Source organism: Stegodyphus dumicola, chromosome 10 (assembly GCF_044657685.1).
Source record: "Stegodyphus dumicola isolate Sdum_Otavi_A_Nest chromosome 10, ASM4465768v1".
Classification (NCBI taxonomy): domain Eukaryota; kingdom Metazoa; phylum Arthropoda; class Arachnida; order Araneae; family Eresidae; genus Stegodyphus; species Stegodyphus dumicola.
In genome coordinates, this window is record NC_140777.1 from 107,488,305 (window position 1) to 107,515,024 (window position 26,720).

A 26,720-nucleotide genomic window follows, 5' to 3' on the forward strand; every position below is an offset into this window, starting at 1 on the left:
TTCTTTCAATGTCCGCCGTTCTACTACTTTCAAACTGGATTGCTAGCTCAAATAACTTTTCCAGTGTAGTCGGATTTCTTAATTCAATAAAGTCTTGCACTTGGGGCAGTAACCTCGGCAAAATCACTTGAATTATCTCAGGATCCGGACGGTTTCCATACAAGAGTTTGAAGACGTGAATTTTTTTAAAATAAAGCTTGAGAGATTTTCGATTCTTTGCTGATATATACTGAAAAGTTCCGTTTCTAATTTCGCACGATCCCTTACAACAGAGAAGGCTTTTAGTAGGGCAGTCTTGAAATTTTCGTAAGTATAGGTGGGACTTCCTGCTTTACCCAAGAGACTTCTGCCTATACATTTGAACCAATTAAGCGCTTGGCCCCTCAAAGCGCTGGTAGCTAAGGTAACTTTTTGAAACTCGTGCACGGGGTAGAGCATGAAGTGGTCATCCAATTTTTCCAAAAAACTGGTTACCGGTGAGTTTCCATTAAATGTTGCTTCTGGTTTCATCGATGCGCGCATGGTCTGGACGATGTAACCAAATCCTTCCAGGGCGGCAGCTGGCATTTCTGGATTCTGAGCCGCTTCTGCAGGCAGCACAGGTTCTTCTTGAAACTCGGCCATGGTTATTCTTCTTCGTTGGGCGCCACTATCAGGTTCAATGTTCCGTCTTACTTTCTTCGGGAACATGCAAGGACCTGACTCGGAACAGAGAGCTTACTAAAGCTATGTTCAATAACTGTGGGAAGTAGACAGGATACACAAGAAGGGTATACAAAACCCTTTATTTTTCTCTATTTACAATAATTTCCGTACTTCGGAATACAAAGACCCACTACTTGTGGTCTAAACGTAAGAATATAAAAATATAACTAAACTCTAACTTGACTTTGAAATAATAAACGTGGAATATTGGCCTTATATTAACAGGAAGCCGTATGTAGTACAGAGAACTGTTAACATTACAATACGTTTAAAATTATCAAGAGGATTAAACCTCTGGCCTGGAAGGCAACCAGCAACTGAGTAAAACTTCTAAGGCAAGCGGCCTGCTTCGTCTAACTCCTTCCTCTCTCTCGCTTGGCAAAAAGCCACAACTTAAGTACTTGGCGTTCGCCAGACAAATTTTGCATAAATAAGTTAACGCTTATAATTCTGGCCGGAAGTAGAAAATAAGAAGTGATAGTAAAGATTTAAAATAAAATAAACGTTAGTAAAACTTAAGATCCTTACAAGCAAGGCATTCTCCGTTCATAAATATGCTGATAACTGATCTACGATTTCAGATTTCAAAGACTCAAAACAATGTTTTGTAATTGTAAAACTTTGACTGTATAACTAAGAATAGTACAGGACAAAGAAATTGGTGTTCTTTTCTTCGTTCCTTTTCTTGCTTTTTTAGCTAGCCAGAATTATGCGTTTGAGATCAACATCCAATCATCTTTAATTTTTCAGTTTTTAAAATCTCTAGGTCCTCAATATCAAAACATCGATAAATTTAGATCATCCGAATCTCCAGTATAAAAAATCGGTACATTTTTTCCTCCTTACTCGAGGGCCTCGTGGCATGTCTTCGGTGGTAACAGCGGCTATGGGTATCTCCCGCTTCTGTGCAATACTCTTTATGCACATGATAAATACATAAGCCCTCTTTGTCATGTACTGGACTGAAATATATCAGCATGATGCGAATCGACTCATGAACTTGTACGGTGATTGCGTTTTGATGTGCGACTGCTTCTTGTAAGACAATGTGCGTTAGTCGTTTGGTTCCAACCACAATGGTTGTTTATGGTGAAGAACTCAGTTTTTACAATCTGTGGTGCAAACGTATTTATTTGGAAACCTCTCAGAACAAAATCACATTGCGTCTGCCCCATTTCCATACGCTTCCTCATGATTACAGACTTCAGCTAACTCTTCTGTCAAGTGTTGAGTGTCCTGACAAGAAGAAATGTAACAAAAATTTCTTTCATATGCGAAAAATAGAATTTGTAAATGGTACTTATAGGCCCAAAGATTACATTTAGTGCTTTTTGTATTGATAATAATTGATTTGTGATTCAGGTAATCGCCGGCTTGTTGCCAGAGCTGATGGAGCTGCATCGGCGGCAGAATTTAGAGGAGTCAAAATTTTTAGAATTTAGAGAAGCATCGAGCAACAAATTAAAGAATGGCAAAATCTTTAGAATAAAGGATAAAATTTTGGAATTTAGGGAGGTGCCTTAACAGCAGAATTTTAAACCCAAAGAGACTGTACCAGAGCGCAAAATGTGTAGCGCGGGCTGTGGATAAGCATTGCTTTAAGTACATATAGGAATTTATTCGGGGAATTCATTTATTCGGGATTTATTTATTTGAGATTATAATTTATTTATTTATTCATTCGAGTTATTCGGGACTTCCCTGTGTGGGAAACAAGTATGAGTATATTAAATAACTAATAATAATTCAGGCTTAACCTCTTCAGCGTGTGTTTGAAGGAAGACAAAATTTAACAGTAAAACATGTCTTTTCATCGAAAATCTCATGATCCAATGCCAACAGTGTAGCAGACGCTAGCAAAATTATATGATTATTACCAGGAATTTGAAGGTGTTTAGATATGACAAACAAAACGCAAAAATTTCCAGATTAACCGAATTTTTTTCGAAATGTGGAAACGTAATAAATGCAGATAATATAACAGAAGTTTTTCATTGCGATGGCAATGTCCCAATCAACTAACGGACAGTGAAATCTGTTATAAATCCAGGAAATACCACTACTGATACTAAAGAAAGTTACAGAGGCTGACAAAAGCGATTTCGATTGACGATTTAGTGGGAATTTTCGACGCGGCAATTACAGGATTTGAGCAATGGAAACTTTGTAACTAGAATTAAAGAGAAAGTATTAGCACAAAAAAACGAAGCAAATTAAACAACTAATATCGAAAGAATTGTTTAATAGCAAATTTTTAAAGCAAGCAAATAAGTATTGAGGTTTTGTTTGAAAATTTAAGGTCATAACTGATTCGTTAAATCACTATTTCATACTTTTAATTGTGTAATTTCTACATGTAATTTTACTAGATTTAAACTGATTATCTAATATCTAAAAAAATCCGGAATCGCCCGAAGTACCGGCGAGTTCGGATCTTGGGTTTTTTATTGTAATATATAGAGGAATGTAATAATATGGTACAGGATACAGTAATGTAAATAGACAATAAATTTCAATAAAATCCACACAATAGAGCACAAAATGTTAAGTGCATTACATATACAGGTAATGTATAGATGCATGAATGAATTAACAAATTTGATTTGTTATTATATGTCAAGTGCTAAATTGGAATGGGGCAAACATAGAAAATGATATGAAACATCAAGACATCAACTATCAGTTCATATGTCCATGAATCAAGTCACAACATTGCATATATGTTTTGTGCTATAGCCATTTTATAGTATTATGCTGAAAATGTCTATTACGATGTATAAGAATAAAGCTTAGACCTGCAACTCGTTATTAACATTATCAGGACTTGTGTTTCTCTTGATTTGCTTTGGAAACATGATGTGTCCTGAATAAGAACAGTGAACTTACTAAAGTTCTGTTCCAGATTGTGTGGAATAGAGGACACAAGCAGGAAAGGTATACGAAACCCTTTATTTTCTATACTTTACATAAACTCCCGAACTTCGGGATACAGAGACCAACCACTTGTGGTCTCAACGTAAGAATATAAAACTACTAACTGTAACTAAAAGCTAACTTTGAATTAGTATACAAATGCCTAGCACTAAGACTGGCCTTTATTTAAAAGGGTACGTATGTAGTACGCCGAGCTGCTGAAACTACAATACGTTTTCAAATATCAAGAGGGCTGGCTAAACCTCTGGCCTTAAAGGCAACCAGCAACCGAGTGAAAACTCGTAAAACTGCAGTGGCAAGCGGCTTGCTTCCTAAACTCTCTCACACTTGGCAAAAGGCCACAACTAAAATACTTGGGCGTTAGCAAGACAATTTGCATAAACAAGTTAAAGCATTTAATTCTGGCTTGAAGTAGAAAATAAGAAGTGATCGTACAGTTTTAAAATAAAATAAACGTTAGTAAAACTTAGGATCCTTACAACATGTAAGTGAATATGACGACCTATAACTGGATAGAGTTTAAACCTCTAATTTATAATAACCTATAAATGAATATAAATACCTATAACTGAAGTTTTCGCAAAGCAAAAGTCTTCGAAATCTAATATTAGCAACAACTCATAGTTTATGATTTTATATGTGACTGCCTTTGGACCTTGTGTATGTGTGGTATAATTATTAATTCTGTGCTTACAGCATTTAAATCTCCAAAACATAAAAATTTATAGTGGTTTCCCTTTCTTAAGTTCCTTAATATAAATATTAAATTTATCTCATTAATTATATTCCAGTCATTAAACGTATACGAATTTTTCATAGTTCTGAATTTTATTATACTCAAAAATATGTTAACAAATCGACGCATTTAGCTCTGTTTGATACACCTCTTAAACATATGAGATTCATTATTTAGCTTTCTGTCATAAAAGAAACTTTAATGTTTCGTAAATAACCATAAGTTATTTAAATGACTGTAAAGAAATCTCATTAGCCATTAAGTTACTCTGAAGTATTATTTAAACCCTAGTGTCATCTTTATATGCTCGTACCCTAGCATCATTCAATTAAGGCAACGATATCATTCCCTTTACTTTCTGTACTTTATTATAGGTATTCATAACAAAGTTCTCATCGAACCCCAATTAGTTGTCATCCATATTTATTACGATGACTCCGGCAACAATAGATTCAACATCATTAAGGAACGAAAATGACGGTGACAGAGAATAAGCTTGCAGTAAAAATCTAGAAGGGAAACTTTATTCTTTCATTGCTACTTTATTTGGTCGTCTTGTATATATTTGCTTTTCCTTGTTAGCGTACTTGGCATATACTCGTCCTAATGGTCAGGTGCTTTTTCACTTGAGCATAGCTACCTTCAGCAAATGAAAGGAAAATTTATACTAGTGAACAAAATAATTAAATTTTAAAATTCTTAATGATTAATAATATCTTTGCTTAGGGATTTATTTTAATTTCCTAATAGTTATTCTTATTTTTTTAACAAGGTTTCCTTTATTCTCTTTCCCATCTACGATTCCCTACCAGAATGAGTTTTTAGGATCGCGTTTTATGTAAATGAGGTAGAAAAAAGTATTTAAATCTCGGGTCATTGCAGTAGAAGAGCAGTAGTTGAGCATTAGTACAGCGTGTTCTGCCTTCTAGCCACGTCGTTGCTTTAAGTCTAATTTGCGACTTCTCGGCCATATTTTTGCGTGTCTGCTAGTAGTCGTCGGTGATCTTTAATAAGGGCCAACTCTGTTAGTTATATCTGCGCAACATCGGCTGGTTTTACTTTAGTTAGCATTAGATTAGTTTCTTATTTTCTATCTTAAGTTGAAGCACAAGTGGAGGCTTACTGTAAGTTTCAGAGGAGCCATTTGTTAAATACTTTGGTCTGGAATAAAGGGTAAATTTAACCCTTATTGGATTTGTCTTCTAAACATATGAACTCTACGGTAACACGTTATATAGTTCATAAGTATTCTGGCTAGGAGTACTCAATTAGTTAGAATATTGTAAATTTAAATTATTCTCGTTCACTTACTTCATTTACATCCTGGCGAGTAAGTGCAAGGGTAATAAGAGAAGTAAATGCGAGGGTAATAAGGAAGAACTCGCAAATTAAAATAACTATTAGTAAAATTAAATAGGACCCTCCAGCTTTATTGACAGAATGGCGGTAGCGCAAAACGCCGTCTGACCCAAAGGAATAACGGCAAACCAAAGAGTCTTAGTAAAGGATATAATCTCCCCGAACTGAAATGGTTGCGTTGCACCGACTGTGGATACTCAACACCAGATTATCTAACATTTCTTGGGGTAAGAATTCCCAATGTTCTAGGTGCACATGTTTCAGTTATGTAGTGTTGTTCAAAGGTTAAGATCGTGCCGCCAGGCTTCTCTCTTTAGTGTGCAACACATATTCAACGGGGTTTGAATCAGGGGAACATACTAGCCAATCCATTCTGTGGATATGTTCTCTTCCCAGCAGCTCCTCAGCAGTATGAGTCCTGTGTGGCTGTGCATTGTCATCCATAAAAATAAAGTCGGGAACAACGGCCTCCCGGAAAAGATGGATAATTTCATCTCAGTAAAGATTCTCTATAAGTGGACCTGTGTCGAAAATGTAGAGCTCCGTCCGTCGGTTCATCATAATTCCTTTCCATACAAGCACGTCATGACCACCCCAAAAGTCTCTTTTCTTGATGTCAGCGGGATGGCGAGAATCGTTTGTCAGACTGAAACTTCTCTCATCGGTGAAAAGGACTACATTGATGAGGTGTCCAGGATTTGTGTTCTCTACATTACTGTAAATGATGCCGCCGATGAGCTGCTGTCAATGTTATGCAGCTCTCAGGACGGCGAGAGAATAGGCAACTTTGTGAAGTCGTTCGGCCGCAGTAAACTGAGACCATGCACGACTGCTGAGCAGTGTTGCCCGCTGTCTAATTTTGATCTCCTTTAGCCTGCAGCATATCAATCACTGTTGTTTTTCTTGGCCGAGCACCATCAACCTTTCTTACAGCTCTACCTGTCGTTTTGAAGGCTTCTCGACTTCGTAAGACAACACTTTTATCATTTCCAAACTCTTGGGTGACGGACGTCAAACTACTGCTTTCCTCAAGCTTTCCAAACACGTATAGAGGTATTCTGATAAACTTATAAAGGCGTTCTGATGTTTTCTTGTACTCTGCATGTAAAATCTCACTTGCAACAAAATGACTGGAAATGTGCTTTCCTTTCTTCTTTATAAGTTATCTGGTACTGCGCGAAATGACACCTCGTATTCTGCTTGCACTAACGAACCTTCTTACGTGGTGAGTTGGCTTTTCATTGCACTTATCGCATAAAGCCTTTTTTCAGCAATTTCATGGTTGTTGTATATTAAAAAATGAGTTTGTTGCTTAAGTTTTTGCACAGTAGTGTATTAATGTGATTGAGAACAATATTTATAAGCATTATTTGTATTTTGGACTTACGATCAATGCAACAAAAATAAATTCATTATAAAGACGAACTCACATTATGAAACAATCAAATGCATTAGCCCCAATTATTAATTTTATAAGTACATAATACTATTTTAAATTTCCGGGGAAGAGCTCCCTCTACTCTGTTGCAGAGGCGAAAGTCAGGTGTGATAATAAGCAGCGGAATGTTCGTCAAAAACACTTCAATTTTTCTTTAACTTAAATTTTGTGTTCGTGTAAAGTTTGCGCGGAATCATTTTCTCTGCTAACCACATATTATCGCTATAAATTGTTTTTAAAGAAATAACACAGCAAATATAAATAATGCAGCGAGTATAAAAAATGGCAACAATTAACGCTATTAAAAATTCTAAAAATATGCTAATTTTAAAGATTTTACTATTTTTTTGTTTAACTTTGAAAGAAAAGAAAGTGACATTTAATTAATACAACGAAACGCGCAAATAAAAATGCTGGCCATCTTATTAAGAAAACTGAACACTGATATTATCAACTGCGAAAAAACTTAAAACAAATGTATGGCAACACTATATCACCAGAGGATATACTAGGATCAAAGCACGAGAAAGGCTGTGTAAATGAGCGCGTAAGGTTTCTATTCCCCTTTGCATGGAAAACAGAATAATAAAAATGAGTAGTGTTTATAATAACATTGAACGGTAAAGTTCATAAGCAAATTGGCTTTTGCTTACCCAGACGATCATTCGAAAGTGTTAGTTTATATATTTATTTCCCCTCCTTTCCACATGCCTTCTCGTTAAGTAACGATAGCACACTCGACGCGTGTTCGAAAGCTCCAGGTTCGAGTCCAGAAGAGGGCATTTCGCATTTCTCACATCTCCTGCTTCAAAAAAACCTAATGACTCTACAGTGGCGTCCGAACTTTAAAAGGTGGTCGACAATAATTCGCCACCACCAGGATTTGGCGAATGGGTGCTCTAATCCCCAAAAGCCTTTTAAAACGGGAGTCTATAAGGTATTTCTTCCCTTCTTCCAGCATGTCTTCGTGGTGTAATGGTAGCACACTCGATGCGTATTCGAGTCCCAGCAAGAGTACTGCACATTTTTTACGTATCCAATATCAAAATTCCTAATGACTCTACAAATTTATTTAAAACTCGTTGTTATTCCGCCAGTTGCCTTAACATGGAAATGGCAGGAGGTCATGTACTGGCCATATCAACTTTTCCGTTTCCTCAATTAATGCAGGGTGTCTCACGTTTGTTTTCGGACGCTCGTGTTTTTCAGTTTTATTTGCGAATACCAGTTACCAAATATTAGCAAAATGACTTAATTTTTTCTTTTACATAAGACTACTGATACTCTTTTCTAAAACCAGCCTTTCCTTGAAAAACGTTACTCACTACGTTTTTGATAAAATAATAATAGTAGTGATAATATTTATTCAAAACATTCGGAAAATTTACTCATATAAATATTTGTATACTTTATACTTTGAGCAAACCGTTTATATTTAATGAAAATAACAGAACACTGCGTATTTCTCTAGCTAACTCGTAGCTAAAATTACGCTTTACATGCTCTTTGGAATGGATTCAACTAATTGTTTCGTGTAAAAGTGCTCCATTTTATTTCACTTCTACGTAAGAACTGCTTTTAATAGAGCTTTGGAAGAAATATTCTTAAGATAAATTTTGTTATCTTGTTGTTTTGTTATCTTGGAATGTGTTTCAGACTTCAGTGCATTTTGAACAACTCCACGTAGTGTACATTGCTCTAATAGCGTCAAAAAACGTTAAACGCTTTGTATCATGTGTAATGCGCATATTTGATATAACTTTTAACATCTTTAAATTGAATTTAAACTGAAAACATTGAAAGTTTCTCATATAATTTGCTGCTAATTTGAAGTGTTTTACCATGTTTATTTCAGGTATGAAACTGTTTATATACTTTGCTAAACAAATTAATATAATGCTAGTAATAGTAAAGGAAGAAATAATTTCCAAATGCAGACGATAGTTCCTATGATGATATTTCTAATCATGTATTTTCCTTTGGATTAAAAAATTATGAAAAGACACATAATCTTCCAATATCTCATCAAAATTTCTGAGTATCTGAATTATTATGTGAGTTACCGATTAACACTTTTTAATCAAATACTTTTATTTCTCGGAATATTTTGATGATACGTATTTATTTTGCAACAAGCAAGACTTAAAATAGAGAAAAATAATGCATTAAAAGAAATCTGAAGGTCTTTCTTTCAATATTTAGTATAAGATTTAGGCAAACAAATTTTAAAACTACGAGCATTCAGAAACAAATGTGAGGCACTGTAACATTCTAAATCGAAAACCACGTACTCTAAAATGAAGTTTTATCAAAAGATGTTTGGATGTGCTGCAAAGATTGTGTACGTAAAAAAAATATATAGAAAACTCTTTTATTAATGACATTAATATATTTGAACTTATGTCCGTTATAATAAGTAACTTATATTAAATGAAGATTTAAATAATAAAAAGCTGCGTTTATTGATTTTAAACCACTCTGTTTGTTATGCAGTTACGGATAATTAAATTCAAAAGATAAGTTAAAAAATCTTTCAACAAATGGCAACACGCTGAGAACTTATTATAAACGCGGCGCACAAAAGGTAAGTTAAGCATCATTATAGTGTCGAGACTTTCCTCAATGGGAGTATGTTTTGCAGTGAATAGTGTAACATAAATGTAACGTAACTTTCAGTATTTTTGGAAAGATTTTGCTAAATGCTTTCCGAATGTCAAGAAGTGATAACAAAATGTATACACTATGCTTGTGTCAAATTAATTGTTCAAATACTAAATTCAAATTCCATAATTTTTATGCTCACCAATATTTTCAGCACTCTCTTTGTTCTCTTCTAATTAAACACGTTAATTAAAAGCATTAACGGCTCGGAAGTTGTTTGAGAGATCTATCGTATTAAATCAAAAGGAGACTTTGAATAACTTAATAAAAGAGAATCGATTTATTATCCTTTCATCCATTCATTTATTTTTATCTTTTAATCCTGGAAAAATAAACTATAGATTTTACCTATTGAAGAATAAAAATGAAATCTAAATTGAACGATCCATTGGAAGCATTTCCTGTTCGCTGTTTTAAATTAATTAAGCTTCTTTCACAGATTTAAAAGAAAAGTCAACAATAGAAGTGTAATCATTCGAACAAAAGATAGAAGTACTTTTCCTTGTTTCTAAAGACGAATGCCTTTTACATGTCCTAAATTCTAATGCTTTTCCTTATTTCTATTGTCAGGTGTTTTTATTCGGTCTTTTAGCCAAACTAATGGGATTACGGTATCTGCAAAAACTTTTTATTTTTACTTGTTATTCATACGCATTCAAGAGTTTAAATATACAAAACTCTCTTTTTCTTTTTGCATACAATTTTAACTTTATTGAGTTACGGAAAGGCAGAATGTCCTCAAACTTGTAAATATTATTGTCATTAAAAGAGTCTGATATAAAAGTCTGTATCGTGTGTACACTGTTATCTTCGTGATCTGGGTTAATAAACTAAATTAATAAATAAAATTTAAAAATATCAAATGTTTAAATAATGGAACCAGATTAAATGACGGAAATACCAAAAAAAGTAAACTAAAATAACAGCATATTAACAGATGTAGATTAGAACGAAATTAAACCATTAATACAGAAAATGATTAAAACGTCTGTCCAGTTTTTGTTCCTTAGCAAATCGTTTGTTCGAGATGAAAAGGACAGTGATCTGCTATTCTTATACGTTTGACAAAATCAGGATTTTTAAAAAGCTTCATAACAGAGAGTGGATATCCAACCACTTTCGGATATCCACTCTAAACTCCACTGTTGCCACAGTTTTCCAAAACGAGACATCCCTAGGACATCGAATAGTGATTATAAAGAGGTATGTTTGAACACATCTATTAAAGCAGCACAAGAGGCCCTGGCAAGTACCCGAGATTAAAAAAACTCTGTGTAGTCAGAGTTTGATTTCAAAATGGCATCTGACTGACGTTGTTGAAAGCATGAAGAAATCGAAATGGCCCAAAATTATCCTTGTCAGTCAGCAGATGATTGTAAGTAACCTCCTAGGCTCAATAAGAAAAATGTCTCAGAAAAGAGATATATGATAAATGACTTCTTGGCGAGTTTTGAAATCTCTCTATTTCAAATTGGGCAAAAATAGAAACAGCCCCACAAAGCTAAACATGTGTTGCTGACAGGCATTTGGATTAAGTGCTGTACTTCATGAGAGACGAAACTTGATTACAACTCGTGTAAATTTTCGTACTAGACCGCTGAAAATCGAAACATGACTCACGAAACACCATTTTACCAGAAAATCAGCAACTGGTGCCTGATGTTAAGCATACAAACAATAGTTTTTCTTCCATTTCCAATTTTTTTCGTATCATCTGTGAATGCTGAGATTCACCGGGATGTCTTAGAGAAATTTTACAATCAATTAACTCTAGAATAAAAACATGTACTGCTTTTCCCACCAAAATCTGGCAATATTTCATCCCTCGCACTCTCACTGCCACGAATAGATAAGCAACACAGTTTTTTACGATAAGCGAACTGTGAACAGAGACTATAGAGTCTGAAACCCTTGTCCCCGATTTTTATCTGTGAGAAATAGTGAAATAGTAAGTTAACAGCCCATATACCTAAACTGAACTCACAGAAAACATCAAAACTGTCTCAATTTCTTTGTCTCTTGTCATCAAACTCCTTAGCACTGACCGTTTTCAAACGCTCAGTGCTAAAGAGCTACATGTAACATCAGCCAATGTGGTCCTAGTACCTAAATGTGCGTAAACGTGAACAAGGACCACTTCCATTATTTGCTATAACTTTATAACTTGTTTGTAAGTTAATAAAAACGGTTCACTTCTCTTCTTGTCATATGCCATCACTGAGTATGGGTTACATTTTCTTGGAGGCAAATTCAAAATCTCGTATGGTGTAGTCAGGAACATTAGTCTCTTTGAGGAATATTTTAATATGTAATCATACTGGTTATTTATTGATTTTAAGTCTAAGCTTTCTTGATTTTACTTTCTTTGGATAATCTTTATTCATTTTTCTCATTCTGCAAAAATATTCTGATTTTGTATACTTTTTTTTTTCGACTTAATGCTTCAAAGTACACAACAAATATTTGCCTTCGGAAACTTCGTGAAGTACTTCCTAAAGAAAGACTCGTATTTATGTTACGCATTGGAAAATCTATAAAAACATCCAATGCAACCGTTCGCCGAGATTTAAACGCTGGTCAAACTCTTTCACTATCGAGTTCTTATGCATGTTATTCCCATTAAACGTGTCATCTGATGAGATGAATAATAAAATCCTTCTAACAAGTCAAAATTTTTAAAAAGGACTTTTCTAAAGTTTAATATGGCTGTATTGATAACCCATTTTAAACCCTAAAAGTGCCCTTTTTTAATAACTAACTCATATTGTACTAATATTCGTGCTTAGTAGTGTAATAGACAAATAAGTTCTTGAAAGGAAAAAGAATTTATCTTAAAAAAAAATAGTTACCTTGCATGATAAATAAGAAACTAGATATTTCGAAGAAAAATTATTTAAGAGTTCTTTTTATAAAAAATAAATTGTTTTACCCCATGCTCATTTACTATGCTTTTTAGTGATTGGAAATAATTACCTTTATTAAAAGTGGAACATGTGAGTGTAGGTTTAAGCACTACCTTTCATTATTATATTTCTCTGATTTACATGTGCATAGTAGTTTGTCTTGATTAAATAAAAACGTTTGACCGAAGCGCTTAGTTTTTTAAAAAGGTTTCAGCATTTATAGAGCTTAATGAAATGAGCCTTTACTTCTGGGGTTAATTTTTTTTACTCCACAAAACAAGTATTACATAACTTTAAAAAAAATTTCTGCTCTAAACATGTCGAGCACAAATTTCTGAAAAGAAAATAAGAGAAGGGAGCAAGGAAAATAATTTGATTCTGTAGAAGTTGAAACTTCCTTTTTAATTAAAATAAAATGTGTTTCATTCAGATAGCGATAGTTCTTATTGTTTACTTCATATTATATTTTCGTTCCTCAGACAATGTATCATTTTACACACAGAGGGAAGTTCTCGTAAATTTAATAATATTATACAACTCTTTCTTTTCACGTCAGAAAATAATGACAAATAATATTATTAATACTTATTTTCTTTTTTTCAACGTATCAAAGGAATCCTCTCCTAGACATTTTATTATTTTCATTTCAAAACGTTACTGAACTAGAGAAATAGAAAGTGTTGATATATAAGGTAGTAAAACCTTGTAGGTAAGCGATCCAGTGATATTAAATGTACAGCAACTATGTTTTAAGCAATTAAATCTTTGCTTTGTTAAATAAGCGCGCAAGTCTTCCTGCGGAGTCCATTTACGATGAAATAATATAATAGCATTTTTTTATGCATATGGGTATTGTTGTTTTTAACATCTCATTATAAATTTCGATTTTTATTCATCAGTGTGAGACAAATGGCAGGTTGCTACTTTCTACGTTAACTACTTTTTACGTCAGTTTCTTCAGATTCTAATTGGTACATCTGTATCCCCTCTGAAATGCTACGTTTATATATGATTAATTATCATCGCAGCTTTCCGAATCGTCTCTCGTTCTTCTGTTATTGCTTTCTCAGAATTTTATCCTCCTTCTCAAAGAAGACAAATCCTAAACAACTCAGTATATGAAATAGATAGCTAGAACTGAACGATATCTACTAGATGTATTAACTTAACAGCTAGATGCTCATTTGTTAGTCCAAAGGGGCTTTTTCCTTGAAGGACTATTGTTTTTGGTTTGCGATTTTGCGTTGAATCACTGTAAATGTCCGTTTCACTTTTCAAACTGCCACCAAATGTTAGAGTCTTGCATTATATTTGAAGAAATTAAATAATGAAAAATCTGCATAAATGTATGTCTATTTTTCGCATTGTGATAAAACAACGGTACCTAGAGCCATCGAATTTTGAAAGACGTAATCCTCCTACGAATATAGGCATCTGGAAGACCAAATTTGAAATTTAGAATTTGTTTTATTATCGATTTTATATTTTGTAAAACTTTATTGAATTTTTGAGTAATAAACTCAACAATTTAAAGCGAGCAATGGCAACACTCTAAGGCGGGATAAAAAAAACTTTTTATCTCCAGTGGGCGCGGAACTATGTATCGGAAATTTTAAAGATATGCCGATTTTAAAATTATTTTGCGACATTGCTACTGAACTAAATTTTATGGTTTGAGTGCAAAGAATATTATTGATATTTAATAAATAAAGGTATCACAAAACGTTAAAAAAATGCCCTTTTGCATGTAATTTAAAATCTGAAACCTTTGAGATTTTTTTCTATTTGTTTGTTTGTTTTGTTTTTTATGTGATGTTATTGCTAATAAATAACTTAACATTTTGCTGTGATACTGCATAAAAAAATAGAAACCAAATACATTTAACCAGTGCCGAGAACATTTTCTTGTACGCATAGTTAAACTCCTGCTGTTCAAGTATCATTACTGCAATTGTAGACACGTTTAGTGAACGCCGGATATAATCGCACCTAGCCAGTGTTAAGAATTAACAGTGTAAATAATTTGCTGTATGCCGAGTGTAACCGGCTCTAATCAGTGTAAAACATTTACTGGATGCCTATTGTAACCAGCGCTAGCTAATGTGAAGAATTTACTGTTGTTATTGTTGTCTTGCCCATAATACATGGAACAACGGCTGCCAGAGCCTACTCTGAAGACAGGTTGGACTTCTTTTTTCCACCCCCGATTTTTTTTTTTTTTTTTTTTTTAAGTGGTCATTTCGATGACTTAAATCTACTCTAGACTATATTTTTTTAAGATTTTGCTTCAAATTGTCACATAGGTTTTGAAAACTGACATGATTAAATAAAAATTAGTATTGTTAATTGATAATTAAGCGCCCAAAATTAAATTGAAAAGCTTGACATTTCTTAAAACTATTTCTATTCAACACTATTGCTTCTACCTAAATTTTAGGTAATAATAGTTTAGCTCTATTTATGTTTGAATAAATATTTAAAGTTCCAAATGTTTAAATTCTACCTTGTTTTTATTTCTCTAGGTATACTAGGAAGCATCGGGAATGGCATTGTCCTAGCTATGTTCTTGCGATTCAGAGTTCTGGTTACGCCCACCTCTCTGTTGCTGATAAATTTAGCAGTTTCAGATCTTGGACTTATACTGCTTGGCTTTCCTTTCTCATCTTCGTCCAGTTTCGCAGGAAGGTAAGCATTACCTTAACTCTACTTACTGACTCTTTCAGTTCCTCTAAGAACGATAATTTAAGGTATGGGTGTACATATGATATCTATATAAGTTAGAAAATTACTTCCTATAAGTTGTACTTGCAAAACTTGTATATACAGTGAACCCCTTTAACGCGAATTCGCTTAAGACGACCTCCCGGTTAACAAGAACAAATTTTCGGTCCCGGCAGCGATGTATATGATCTTACAAAACTTTTTCTCAATTGAGGCAAATTTCGGTTAACACGAATTACGAACTGTTTTTTTAGTCCGTTGCATCATTGAATTCTATCATTTAACTGTAACTTTCAAAGATTTTCACATTTTTCCTGTCCGGTATCCTAGCCCCGGACCAAATTATCTGGCTTCAGCTGCTTTTACCACCGACCGCTTGTCGGCCATGAGTGCATTTAGTCATGAAATCACTAGGTGTTTTTGTTCTTGTCTGCGACAGCACAATAAACAGGAATTTTTCACCCAAAAAGGATCTGTTAGTGCATTTTCCAAGTTACAGTACATTAATTAATGTAGTACTGTAGTGTTTTCTATCACGGTATGCATAATATACTACAGTGTTTATGTAAATATATACTGTAAATGGTTAATATGTAGAAAAAATTATTCCAAAAATAAAATATTTGAGTCATCACTTAACACGAATTTTTTTAGTACAAACTCTTGATTTTTTTATTTCTTGAGTTTTGTGTTAACAAGGATTTACTGTAGTTTACAAAAATAAATATAAACATACATTTTTCTTCCTAAGCATGGATTTTTAAATTAATACACAGCGAAATACGTTTTGAAGAGTTGGTTACAGGCGCATTGTTGTATTTACAAAATGAACTAATCACAATAGGCTTATAGAAAATGGTACCCTTTTGAAAGCTTTCCATAAAAGTGTACGAAATTTCTTCTTTTATAGGAAACCTCTAGAAAAAACATTCATATTGAGAAGGTGTCCTAATAAAAATATTTATGGGGAAGGAAATAAAATTCTGTTACAAGAAAAACTCTCTCGGAAAAATTTATCACAGTTGTATGATTTGAACTATTTTCAGCTGAAAAAGATGATGAATAAAGCATCTAATTTAGGGATGATATAAAAAATTAATTTCCTTAATGAAAAAATTTCGAATTTAAACGCGTTTTTGCAAATGAACTTTTGAAATACTTGCATGGGAACCTATATGTTTATTACATTAGAGAAAGAAAGTTTTTAGAAATTTGTGTTCAAAACGTACTTGAACCACTTAGTTACATTTACCAACGTTCTGTAAAGGATTGCAAAAATTTTAAATTAATACCTTCTTATCGTCTTTGTTTTTAACTGATTCAAGTAAGAAAAGTGCTTTTTTCGTTAATTTTTTTTCTAATTGGTCGTTAAAAATTTTTAATTTCTCGTATTTTCTTGAGCATGATTATTTAGCAAAACGTGTATATGTTACCGTGAAAGACCGAAATTGGAGAATGTCGACTTTCACCGGAGAATGTCAACATTCACCAAATACGTCGGTGAAAGATCGAATATTTCTTTACACTCTTGTACATTCGGACCCTCACCGGTGTATGTCGACAATCACAGATATGCTCTGGTGTAGGTCGAAAAGAGAGGAGTATATGTACACGCTGCTATTCCAAAAGGAAGTGTTCCACAAATAAATGCAGTTGTAAAAGCAAGGGCCTCTTGTGCAATTCAAAGTGTCATAATAGTTAAAGTTGTTGCAATAAATAAGATTTGAATCACATAATTTGGTAAGATTATAACTTCTATTATTTTCCTTTCTCATTTTGAATGTACTGTGTGTTTTAAGTTCTTATATTCTTAAGTTCTTATTCTGAGTCTCAAGTGCGTTTTTTCGCGAATGAATTACGGAGAAGGAAATATAATATTATTATATGTTCAACATTCACCATTAGTACCTGGTGAATGACGACATTCACCGGTGTAAATCAGAAGTAAGAGTATTTGGAAAATATTTCGGACATACACCAAGCGACTATGTGAATGTTGACATTCAGCGGTGAAAGTCGACATTCTCCAGATTTCGGTGTTTCACCGTAACATATATACAGTAAACCCGTTTAACACGAAATCGCTTAAGATTGTTGATCGCTGTTGATTGAATCTCAGGAATCGTTGACTTTTATTTCTCGTATTTTCTCGAGTTTTATTTCTTGAACATGTATGATAACATATTCTCATCCTGAAAGTCTATCTAACTTGGTTCGTTTCCAAAACTGTAACTATAGGTCTATGATCAAATAGTTTTAATGCAATCGTTTTGGAAACTATCACTTATAGAAACAGCAGAATGAAAGCTGCCTCTTTCAAGAAGTCGAATATTTTAAAAGCATGCTTATAACCCCAAAAATACTTTTCACAAATACAGCTTCAAATAGCCTTGAATGTTGCTATAAAATTTACTTACAAACTTTAAATATTGAGTTACCTCTTATAATTTTGATCATTTATAAGTGTTCAATAATAAATCAATTTTAAAACAAAAGGTAACATTCGTTCTTATATGCATTTAACTACTTCATTTAATGTCTGCTCTTAAACTCTGAAGCAACTGAGCTTTCGACATTTAAATATGAAAGCATTTCAAGCACACGAAATAAAAATTACTGCTGTAATGAGATTATTTTGTATATGAATTAGCCATCTCTATACTCATATCTTTCTCATTTAAATCCTTAAAATTAATGAAATATCGAGAAATAGCGGCTGTATAAATGTAGAAAAGAAATCTTTACTTGCGACATCTGATAGTTGAAATGAATTTTTTCTGAAGTGAGAAAGGAGAATCGTATCCTCCGATACATTTCTATTAAACTAAATTCTGTTTAAATTTATGAGAAGTAATGTATCACTTAAAATATGTGACAATTAATTTCATTTATTTTTCTCCCACCAGATGGCTGTTTGGAGAAGGAGGCTGCCAGTGGTACGCTTTCATGGGCTTCTTGTTTGGTTCTGCTCACATCGGTACATTAGCTCTGCTCGCCTTGGACAGGTACCTCATCGCCTGCCGGATTAGCTTGAGTAAGAACCTGCTGCTCTACCTGGCAGCGATTACAGTTCTTTGGCCGGATATGGACACAGGGAATTTCGTATCGAAGGGTGGGATATATAAATTCGTACAGATGTTAAGTCATAGAGGCATATAACCTATAGAAAAGTACAAAGCCCCTTTAATGATAACAATAGAAGACCATAAAAGACTTTGTAGAATCTCTGTAGAAGTAACAAAATTTCAGCAGTTCGTGCGAAAGAAAATATTTTAGATTTAAAAATCTCTTCTTTCCTTTTTGCTTATAAATATATAACCAGTGCTTTTGAAAAATTAAATTCATGTTCAATTACAATAAAAATTTCTAATTTAGTTTGTAATTTATGCCATGTGATATTCACCAAATGATTTTTCCAATGTAAAATGTAGGCACAATTACAGCATTTTTAAAATTTTTATTTTACAGCAGATAGTAGAAAGTGATTTTACAATCATGGTTCCTCATTCATTGCTATAAAATCCATGACTTAAAACTAACTAGCTTACTATGGCTATTTTTTGCTTATTAAAGAAATAAACCATTCATAAATAATGAAAAGCGAGCCAAACGAGAACCAGTTTAATTACGATGAAATATAGAAACTTATGCCTGTCAAATGCCGCTTTTCAACGGCAGTCCCGTAATAAGCGTAAAGATGCATAGCTTTTATTGCTCTATAATCTCTTGAAACTATTGAAATACTGAATAGAAAATGTTAAAATTATAGAGTGGGTAATATTTACGGTATTAATACTGCATAAATATAATATTTTTACTTACATTACGTGATCACTTGAAAATTTACTAGCATAAGATTAAATCGTTTCACTCTCCCTTTCTTTCGTATTTACGAGCGATAAAGAACTCTATACACATACAGAGAAAATTTAGTTACTTTAATTCGATAATACCTTATCAGTTATATTTTACTGTATTTATTTTTAGATATCCGTTTTATTTGTTTTACATATGTTACACAAATACTACATTGCACATGACATGACATTATTTTCTTTGTTTCAATTTATTTTTTCTTTCTTTCTTTTCTCACGCCATTTTCTTTCTTATTTTTTCTTTCACTTTTCTCTATTGTTCACAATTACCCTTAGCCGTGACAAGTCTTGAATTATTTTGAAAAAATATATCAAATAAGGTAAGCTTTCTGCCTACGATAATTCTAAACAAGTGAACACCTTTTAGTAAAAAAAAGGGTAAAACTTATTTTTCGATGGCCCCATAGTAAAACGTTCTATTGTCAAAAATGTTTCCCATACACCAATGTTCTATATTGGAATTTGCCTTTAACAATTAACACTATACAACTAGATTATCAAGATGCCAAAAAATGCTTCAAAGTAATAAATTTCAAAACCAGAATAGAAACTTTCACCTATTTAGATAATAACCGGGAAGACAGCGAATAAAACAAATCATTTCATAAAATTCCAAATAAAAAGTTAATTCAGATTGCGTTGTGTATTATAAAAAATGCAAAAGAACCCAGAATAGCAAGAGCTAGGGTGACACAAGAAACTTACGTAAAGACAAACAAATACTGCTGTAATTTTAAATCCAAGTTATTTATTATTAGTTATAGATTAAAATAAAATGTTCCGTACATGAGTTTACCTATTCCCAGAGATAGGAAATAAACATATTAACCCAAAACTTACTAAGCAACAGAATTCTTCCATGTAATAATCACTTTAACATCTACCTATTGTTCAACTAACTTTAACACATTATACAATCAACTATAGCAAATAATTACTTAAACTGTAACTTCTGTTTACTGAACTATTATCTTTAAGATTACAGGGTTGATGTTACTCAACAAACCAAACATATTATAATATCATATATTGTTATATAAAAATTAGTTATATAAAATTTGTATTAATATATATTTGCCTCAGATAACTTTATCAGGGAAAACAATTGCACTTATACTAATTAACATGAGAGCAAAATATATCTCGCATTATTGTCAGCAAATAAAAATCATTCCATTTTAAATCAAATTTCATTGCACCCAGTTTCCCTGGTCGTATAAAAACAACACCGGTAAATTTCCTCAATACCAGTAATTACATTCTTAATCACATTCTATTAAAAAGTTAGGTTAAACCTGGTCTCCTTAGCATGAGGAAAGAAAGAATAATTACTAAGTTCTCGCTTCTGCACAAACAAAAAAAATTAAACCAATCATTCAACACCACATAACTGTGAGTCGAAGTAGACTTTAAGTAAGTAACTATACAATCGCTTATTAAATTTACTATGAGAACATTAGGGAGATTATTTCAGTGAAGTGTTATACAGAAATAATAGGAAACGATAAATCTTATGTGAAGATCGGTGGAATTCTAGCTGTGGGCCACATCAGAAGTCTGTGATGTCACGGGTAAGCAAGTAGATGAAAAACCCCTATCAGTCTCCTCCAGAACGACTTGAGTCCCGACTCATAGAATATTCAGTTGACAAGGACTCCACGTTAAAAAGGTCTCGACTGTATTGATGAAAAAGGATGCAGATGTTGATCCATCACGAGGCCCTCTGGACCGGCATGGCAACCAATCTTGTGTCAAACAATTTGGTCATCCAGAAAAAATTTCACTTTTCGAGTAGCCGCCAGATTAATAAGAGGGAACTTTAGTAGTTATAAAAAAATACACTCAACCCCAGTGCAAACAAATTTGTTTTCGGAATATAATTGTTCATCTTGAACCCGCAGAAGCTGGAATTAAAACATAGACTTTAAGTATGATAATCCCATAGTACGAACTCCGAGCTCAAAAGCTCACGGAGAACACAGGCCATAACAAAGAGCCGAAAGAAAGGAGCTCCTGCAAGCGTACACCCCCCGTTTTAAATCAAGCAGACACCACATTCCTGTACAATCCCCAAAATCAAGGAGAAAATATTTTCATTAATGCCAAGAATAAAACACTAATTTCACTTTTTAATAACAAAAAATTTCACTTTTTCGATCAATAATTCAAAATACACTCATGTCCATAAATTAAGGATAATGCAAAATCAGCCAAAGGAAGAGTTAGAAGCAAAACAAATTTGACTTATTTGTAAAGCTTATTTCTTAAACAAAAGGTAAAGAGCAAAAAAAGATGCTATATGTTTGATATTATTAAAAAAATTAGCGATTTTTTCTTCCTGGAGCAAATTACAAAAAAAAAACCTATTTACAAAAAACCAATATTACATGGTTGGTATGATTGTTAATACATTGTATGTCTCCCAGACGATGCAATACAGCCCGTACAACGCCTAGGCATGCTGAGTATCAAATTATCGATCTGATCTTGGGGAATATTACACCACTCAAAAAGCAATGCTCTCCGAAGTTCCGGTAGACATGTAGGAGGAGGCTGACGGGCTGCAACTCGTCGGCCAAGCATGTCCCATACGTGCTCTACTGGATTCAAGTTCGGTGAGAATGCTGGCCAGTCCATACGGGTGATATCCTCCGACTGAAGGCATTCGCTTACGATTTTTGCACGGTGAGGACGAGCGTTGTCATCCATAAACACAAACGGTGCGCCCATGGCCCCCGAAACAAACGAACATGTTGTTTCAGAATGACGTCCCGATAGATTTGGCTTGTCATGGTTCCAATCTGAACATGCAGGTCAGTTCTGGAACCCAGAATAATTGCACCCCAAACGAGCACTCCTGCGCCACCGTAACGGTGTCGTTCAATGATGTTTTCTTGGTGGTAACGGGTACCTGGAGCTCTCCGTATGAAAGTCCGGCGAGAAGCAGACTGCAAGCTAAACCTGGACTCGTCGGAAAACATCACACAAACCCACTGTTGCGGTGTCCACAATGCATGCTCTCTACTCCAGAATAACCGCAGGGGACAGTGAGTTGCAGTAATTGGAACGCATCTGACAGGTCTACGGGCATATATAGACCAATCTGCCCTAAGCGTTTGTACACGTCTGCCTTGAAATTGTCGTACCAGTGGCTGAAGAGAGCTGACGAGACACGTCTGAGGCTGTGCTCCGCCTGTTTCTTTTGGCAGTAACTGCCAAATACCGGTCCTCATTCGGCGTTGTAACTCTGGGGCGACCTGTGCTGTAAGGTCTACTCACATTACCATCATCTTGGAGTCGTTGCCAAAGCCTGGAGATGACACTCTGAGGAATTCCAAGTTCGTCTGATACTTCCAGTTGGGTACGCCCACATTCCAGACGGCCGATAATTCTACCACATAAAAGATCATCCAAATGCGTCCTTTGTGTCATAACTATTCGGTTATTGCACTGAAATGCTTATAAAGCGCCTGCGAACAATTTTACTTCTTTGCCTTATTCCTTATATATCACTCTCTTATACTCTCGTCATTGTGACGTACCATCAGTGTCATCTGGTTACTTCCTGAAATTTGCATATGATTCTTGAAGATGTGTGTACTGATTTTACAGGTGATATATTTATTTTAGAGTTCGATTTCCGCGTGACTCCGAATTATCCTTAATTTATGGACATGAGTATATTTCAAACAACACCAACCCCATTGCCAAGATTGATAATAAAAAACAACAACCCCTTTTTCCGCGCAAAGCCACCCTTCAAAAAGAACAGGAAGTAAGGTCATCTTGAAGGGAAAGTAGCTTAAAAAAGTGACTTTTTGAGCTAACAAGAAATTATCCAAATCTGATGAAAATAATCACTTAATTGAGCGTAACTCCCGATATATACATATATAAAGTAAATTAGTAAAAGTAGGTTCAATAGACAGCCAAAGTTTTTCTGCATAAATTGTAAAAATTTCAAGTGAAAGCAACAATATTCGATATTTTTAAATTACAATAACACTTAGAAATTTAACTTAATGTCATTGTCTCTCCAACCGAGCCAAATGACAAAAATTGAAAAACTGACTTTAAACGTTCTTACGATAGAAACCAATACACAAATGAATAAAACACACCCTCGATTAAAGAACATAACAGTTGTATGGTCGAAATTTGAAATAACTGATGTAAAATATTAATTAATTAGGAATAATTTAATTGACGATATAACACTAATTAGTAAAAAAAATTAACATTATCAACATTATCCGCAAAGTCAACTATGTAAAAATATTGCTCCAGATTGCTATTGTCTTTTAAGTTTTGTCCCAAAAATTTTAAAAATAGCTTTTATATTATTAAAGTAAGGCTTTCAAATTTCATTTGTAATGTACTAAACTACGGAAAGGTTTTGCGTAACATAGTTTAATGTTTTATGTCCTATATCATCAGCTTTTCATCAGGAGTAAAATTTAATTGAAATTAAATTAATTTTGCAGCTTTTCTTGGCTAGTTTTGCATTCTCTAGTTGTCCAGTTGTCCAAACTGGAGGAACTACAAATTGGAACGATCACACGAACGAGAGCACATGCAAAAATTTAAGTTTTTGTAATTTTTTACTAAATAATCGCCAGTCGTTTAAATAAGTGAAAAACTTACTTACTTCATCATCTTCGTAATGGATTTATGACGATCTCGTTCAAGATATACTTAGGCGTGCAGTCTTAAATTAAATCTTTTTCCTGCGTTTTAAATTAATTTGATAAGGCTCAATGAACAACAAATGAAAAAGGCCAAAATGCAGCCATAAATCTGCATCAAATATTTCTTCATTTACCGAATTCATAGGACATATGCAAAAGTTTGCTTTTATAATGGTGTATACTTAAGAGCATACTTTAATATAGAAGTTTTAAAAATATTCTCTTTCTCTTCTCTGTTTCTTTCTTTTCCTTAGTGCAGTATTTGCTTAGTATAGTTTTGCTTGGGATTTGTATGATCATTTCATTTGTATTGCAAGTTTCTTATTTAATTATCCAAACTTCAACTTTTTCCTGGCCAACAACGAAAACCTCCTGCTTATTAAAATGCAACTTAAAATAAAAAATATAAATTCAATTCTAATTAATTTTATGCAAGTATCAGTCACATCATCAGAAATAATTTTGCTTTCTTCTACTTTTTATCTGAATTATCTTTAATTTTGCCCTGAAACTCTAAAAGTATGTTTTTCCAGCAAAAGTAATTTTGCAATTAATTTTGAGAGAAATGCTGAATTAAATTCTCTTAAATCGATTAACAAAAATGACTCTATGTTTTAATCGAGAAATGAAAAGATTGTTCTTTATTTACCCTGATTCAAAGATACCGCATTAACTACAATCATCATTTAAATAAACAGCATATATTTACTTTTAATATTTTAATTCGGATATGAGACTTTTCATTTTCATTTGTGAGAAGTGTATTAAAAATAACAATAATGTAGCAAGCTTTCATTAACTTAAGAAAATACAAAGCATACATAGCTCACAGTTCATACATGCAAGGTGTTTCAACTGAATTGCAATTACAAAGAAACTCGTTTATTCTGACTGTACAATGATTTTCTGCTCTTCTTATCATTTTATTGACAGTTTCGTTTATAAATGTTCTATGAATACCAGTGCAATTATCTTCCAAACGTTATTAAAAATTTATTTCCATAAAATAATTTGCATTACAGCCGTTTGATCTTTTGTCTTGATGAAACAAAATTATTCGTAATGTCGCCAATTTTTCTGTTGTCTATTATAGTCAACTACTGTAGTTTATATTACATTTATTCCTCTTTTAGTTTTGCAAGTTACACAACAATTCAATTTCCTACAAGTATATCGAATAAAATTTTGCTATTTTTTCACTCATTATTTTAAGTATGTAAATAAATTGAGCATACTTAATTATTTCAATTCTCTTTATTTATGTTAAGCATAAGCCTTTAATAGTTAATTTGGTAATATTTTGTAGCTGAATATTTAATTTTCATACATATCACGATCATATTATTTCGTTTATGTTTCGTCTTGTGTCAGTTAAAATAATCAAACAATGTTTAAATCTTTTAAACTCTCCGTTCAACTTCAGAAGTTTTTTCCTGCAACTGAAATGCAATGATTGCTGGTAATTTTTCTCTTGAGAAAAGTCTATAATATGTCGACCATCATAATCATGTTGTAAGGCATATTTTAATTTTATAGCAGTTATTTTAATTTAATTCATCTTTCCTATCTTATCTAGTTTCAATTTAAAACTCCCTACCAGAATGAGCTTTTATAATCGAGTTGGATGCAAATGAGAAGAAGAACAGTAATTGAGTTCAACTGACTCCGCCAGAGAAAGTGAAGATTCTTGAGTAGCGTTCGTTTGCCTTTGGGCTACGTCCCTCTAAGCTGTTGTTACTCTCGGCCGTTTTACGTGCCTTTTGATAGCTCGCTGGCTAATATAATATTGCGGGTCAACTAGTTTCGAATTGGGTTATCTTCGGCTAATTTCTGTAGTTAGTCATTAGTTAGTTCTTATTTCTTATATTTTTAGTTTAAGCTGAAGTGCAGGCTATGCTGTACGCCGTAAAAAAGGGGCCGACTGTTAATCTTATCTTGAGTAAATAAAGAGTAATTAACCGTTCTTAAGTTTACGTTTCTGTTCTTGAACTTAAGCGATTCAAGAAGTTCACTATGTTCCTTGGCATTACATTTAACAGGATAAAAGAGAGAAACTCTATAATGTAAATCGCCATATAAATTTCATTATTTACTTGATAACGGATTTCTTGCCTATAGTTCAATATTTTCTCTACATCAAGTCAGGTTAACGAAATTTTATAATTTAAGGAATTTCAGCTAATTTTTTGATAACCACATTGACTGTATTAAAGAGATGGGATGAAATCAGATCAGAAACTTCGCTACTTTCTTCTAAAATTTACTGTCATTGAACAAATGCTTCCTAGACACCCTGAAATTTAAGAGTATGTCAGATTCTTATGAGGCTTAGGCATTTTAAGAAGAATTTTCTTTATTCAGCAGTTAATAGTTCTTGTCCCATAGATCATGAGAAAAAATCTGTTGCGGCTAGCACGTGAACTCCATCTAATTCCCTGTTAAGACACGGAATTGGCGGAATAACAACGAAAACTAAATAAATTTAAATAAACTATAATGTCTACTTGATCTTTATAAATAAAGTCTCAATTCTTTATAAACTTTATGGCACAGGATAAATTATAAACATTACTCATTTATAATTACACTCTATAACAAAAACATCGACGCACCAAGAAGGAATCTTCCGATTGCTTTGAAATTTCATATGCATAAATGTTTTGACAAAATATGCTTAAAACTTATTGTCCAATGAATGAA

At 33.3% G+C, this 26,720-nt stretch overlaps 1 protein-coding gene across 1 annotated transcript in view; it reads left to right on the top strand.

Annotated features, from left to right (window-relative positions):
• Positions 1 to 26,720, top strand: part of LOC118181585 (visual pigment-like receptor peropsin) — a 366,047-nt gene that overhangs the window by 257,100 nt on the left and 82,227 nt on the right. The window contains exons 2-3 of the mRNA XM_035350739.2: positions 15,259 to 15,421; positions 18,364 to 18,491. Coding sequence (XP_035206630.1) covers positions 15,259 to 15,421; positions 18,364 to 18,491 — 291 coding nt within the window. The remainder of the gene's footprint in view (positions 1 to 15,258; positions 15,422 to 18,363; positions 18,492 to 26,720) is intronic.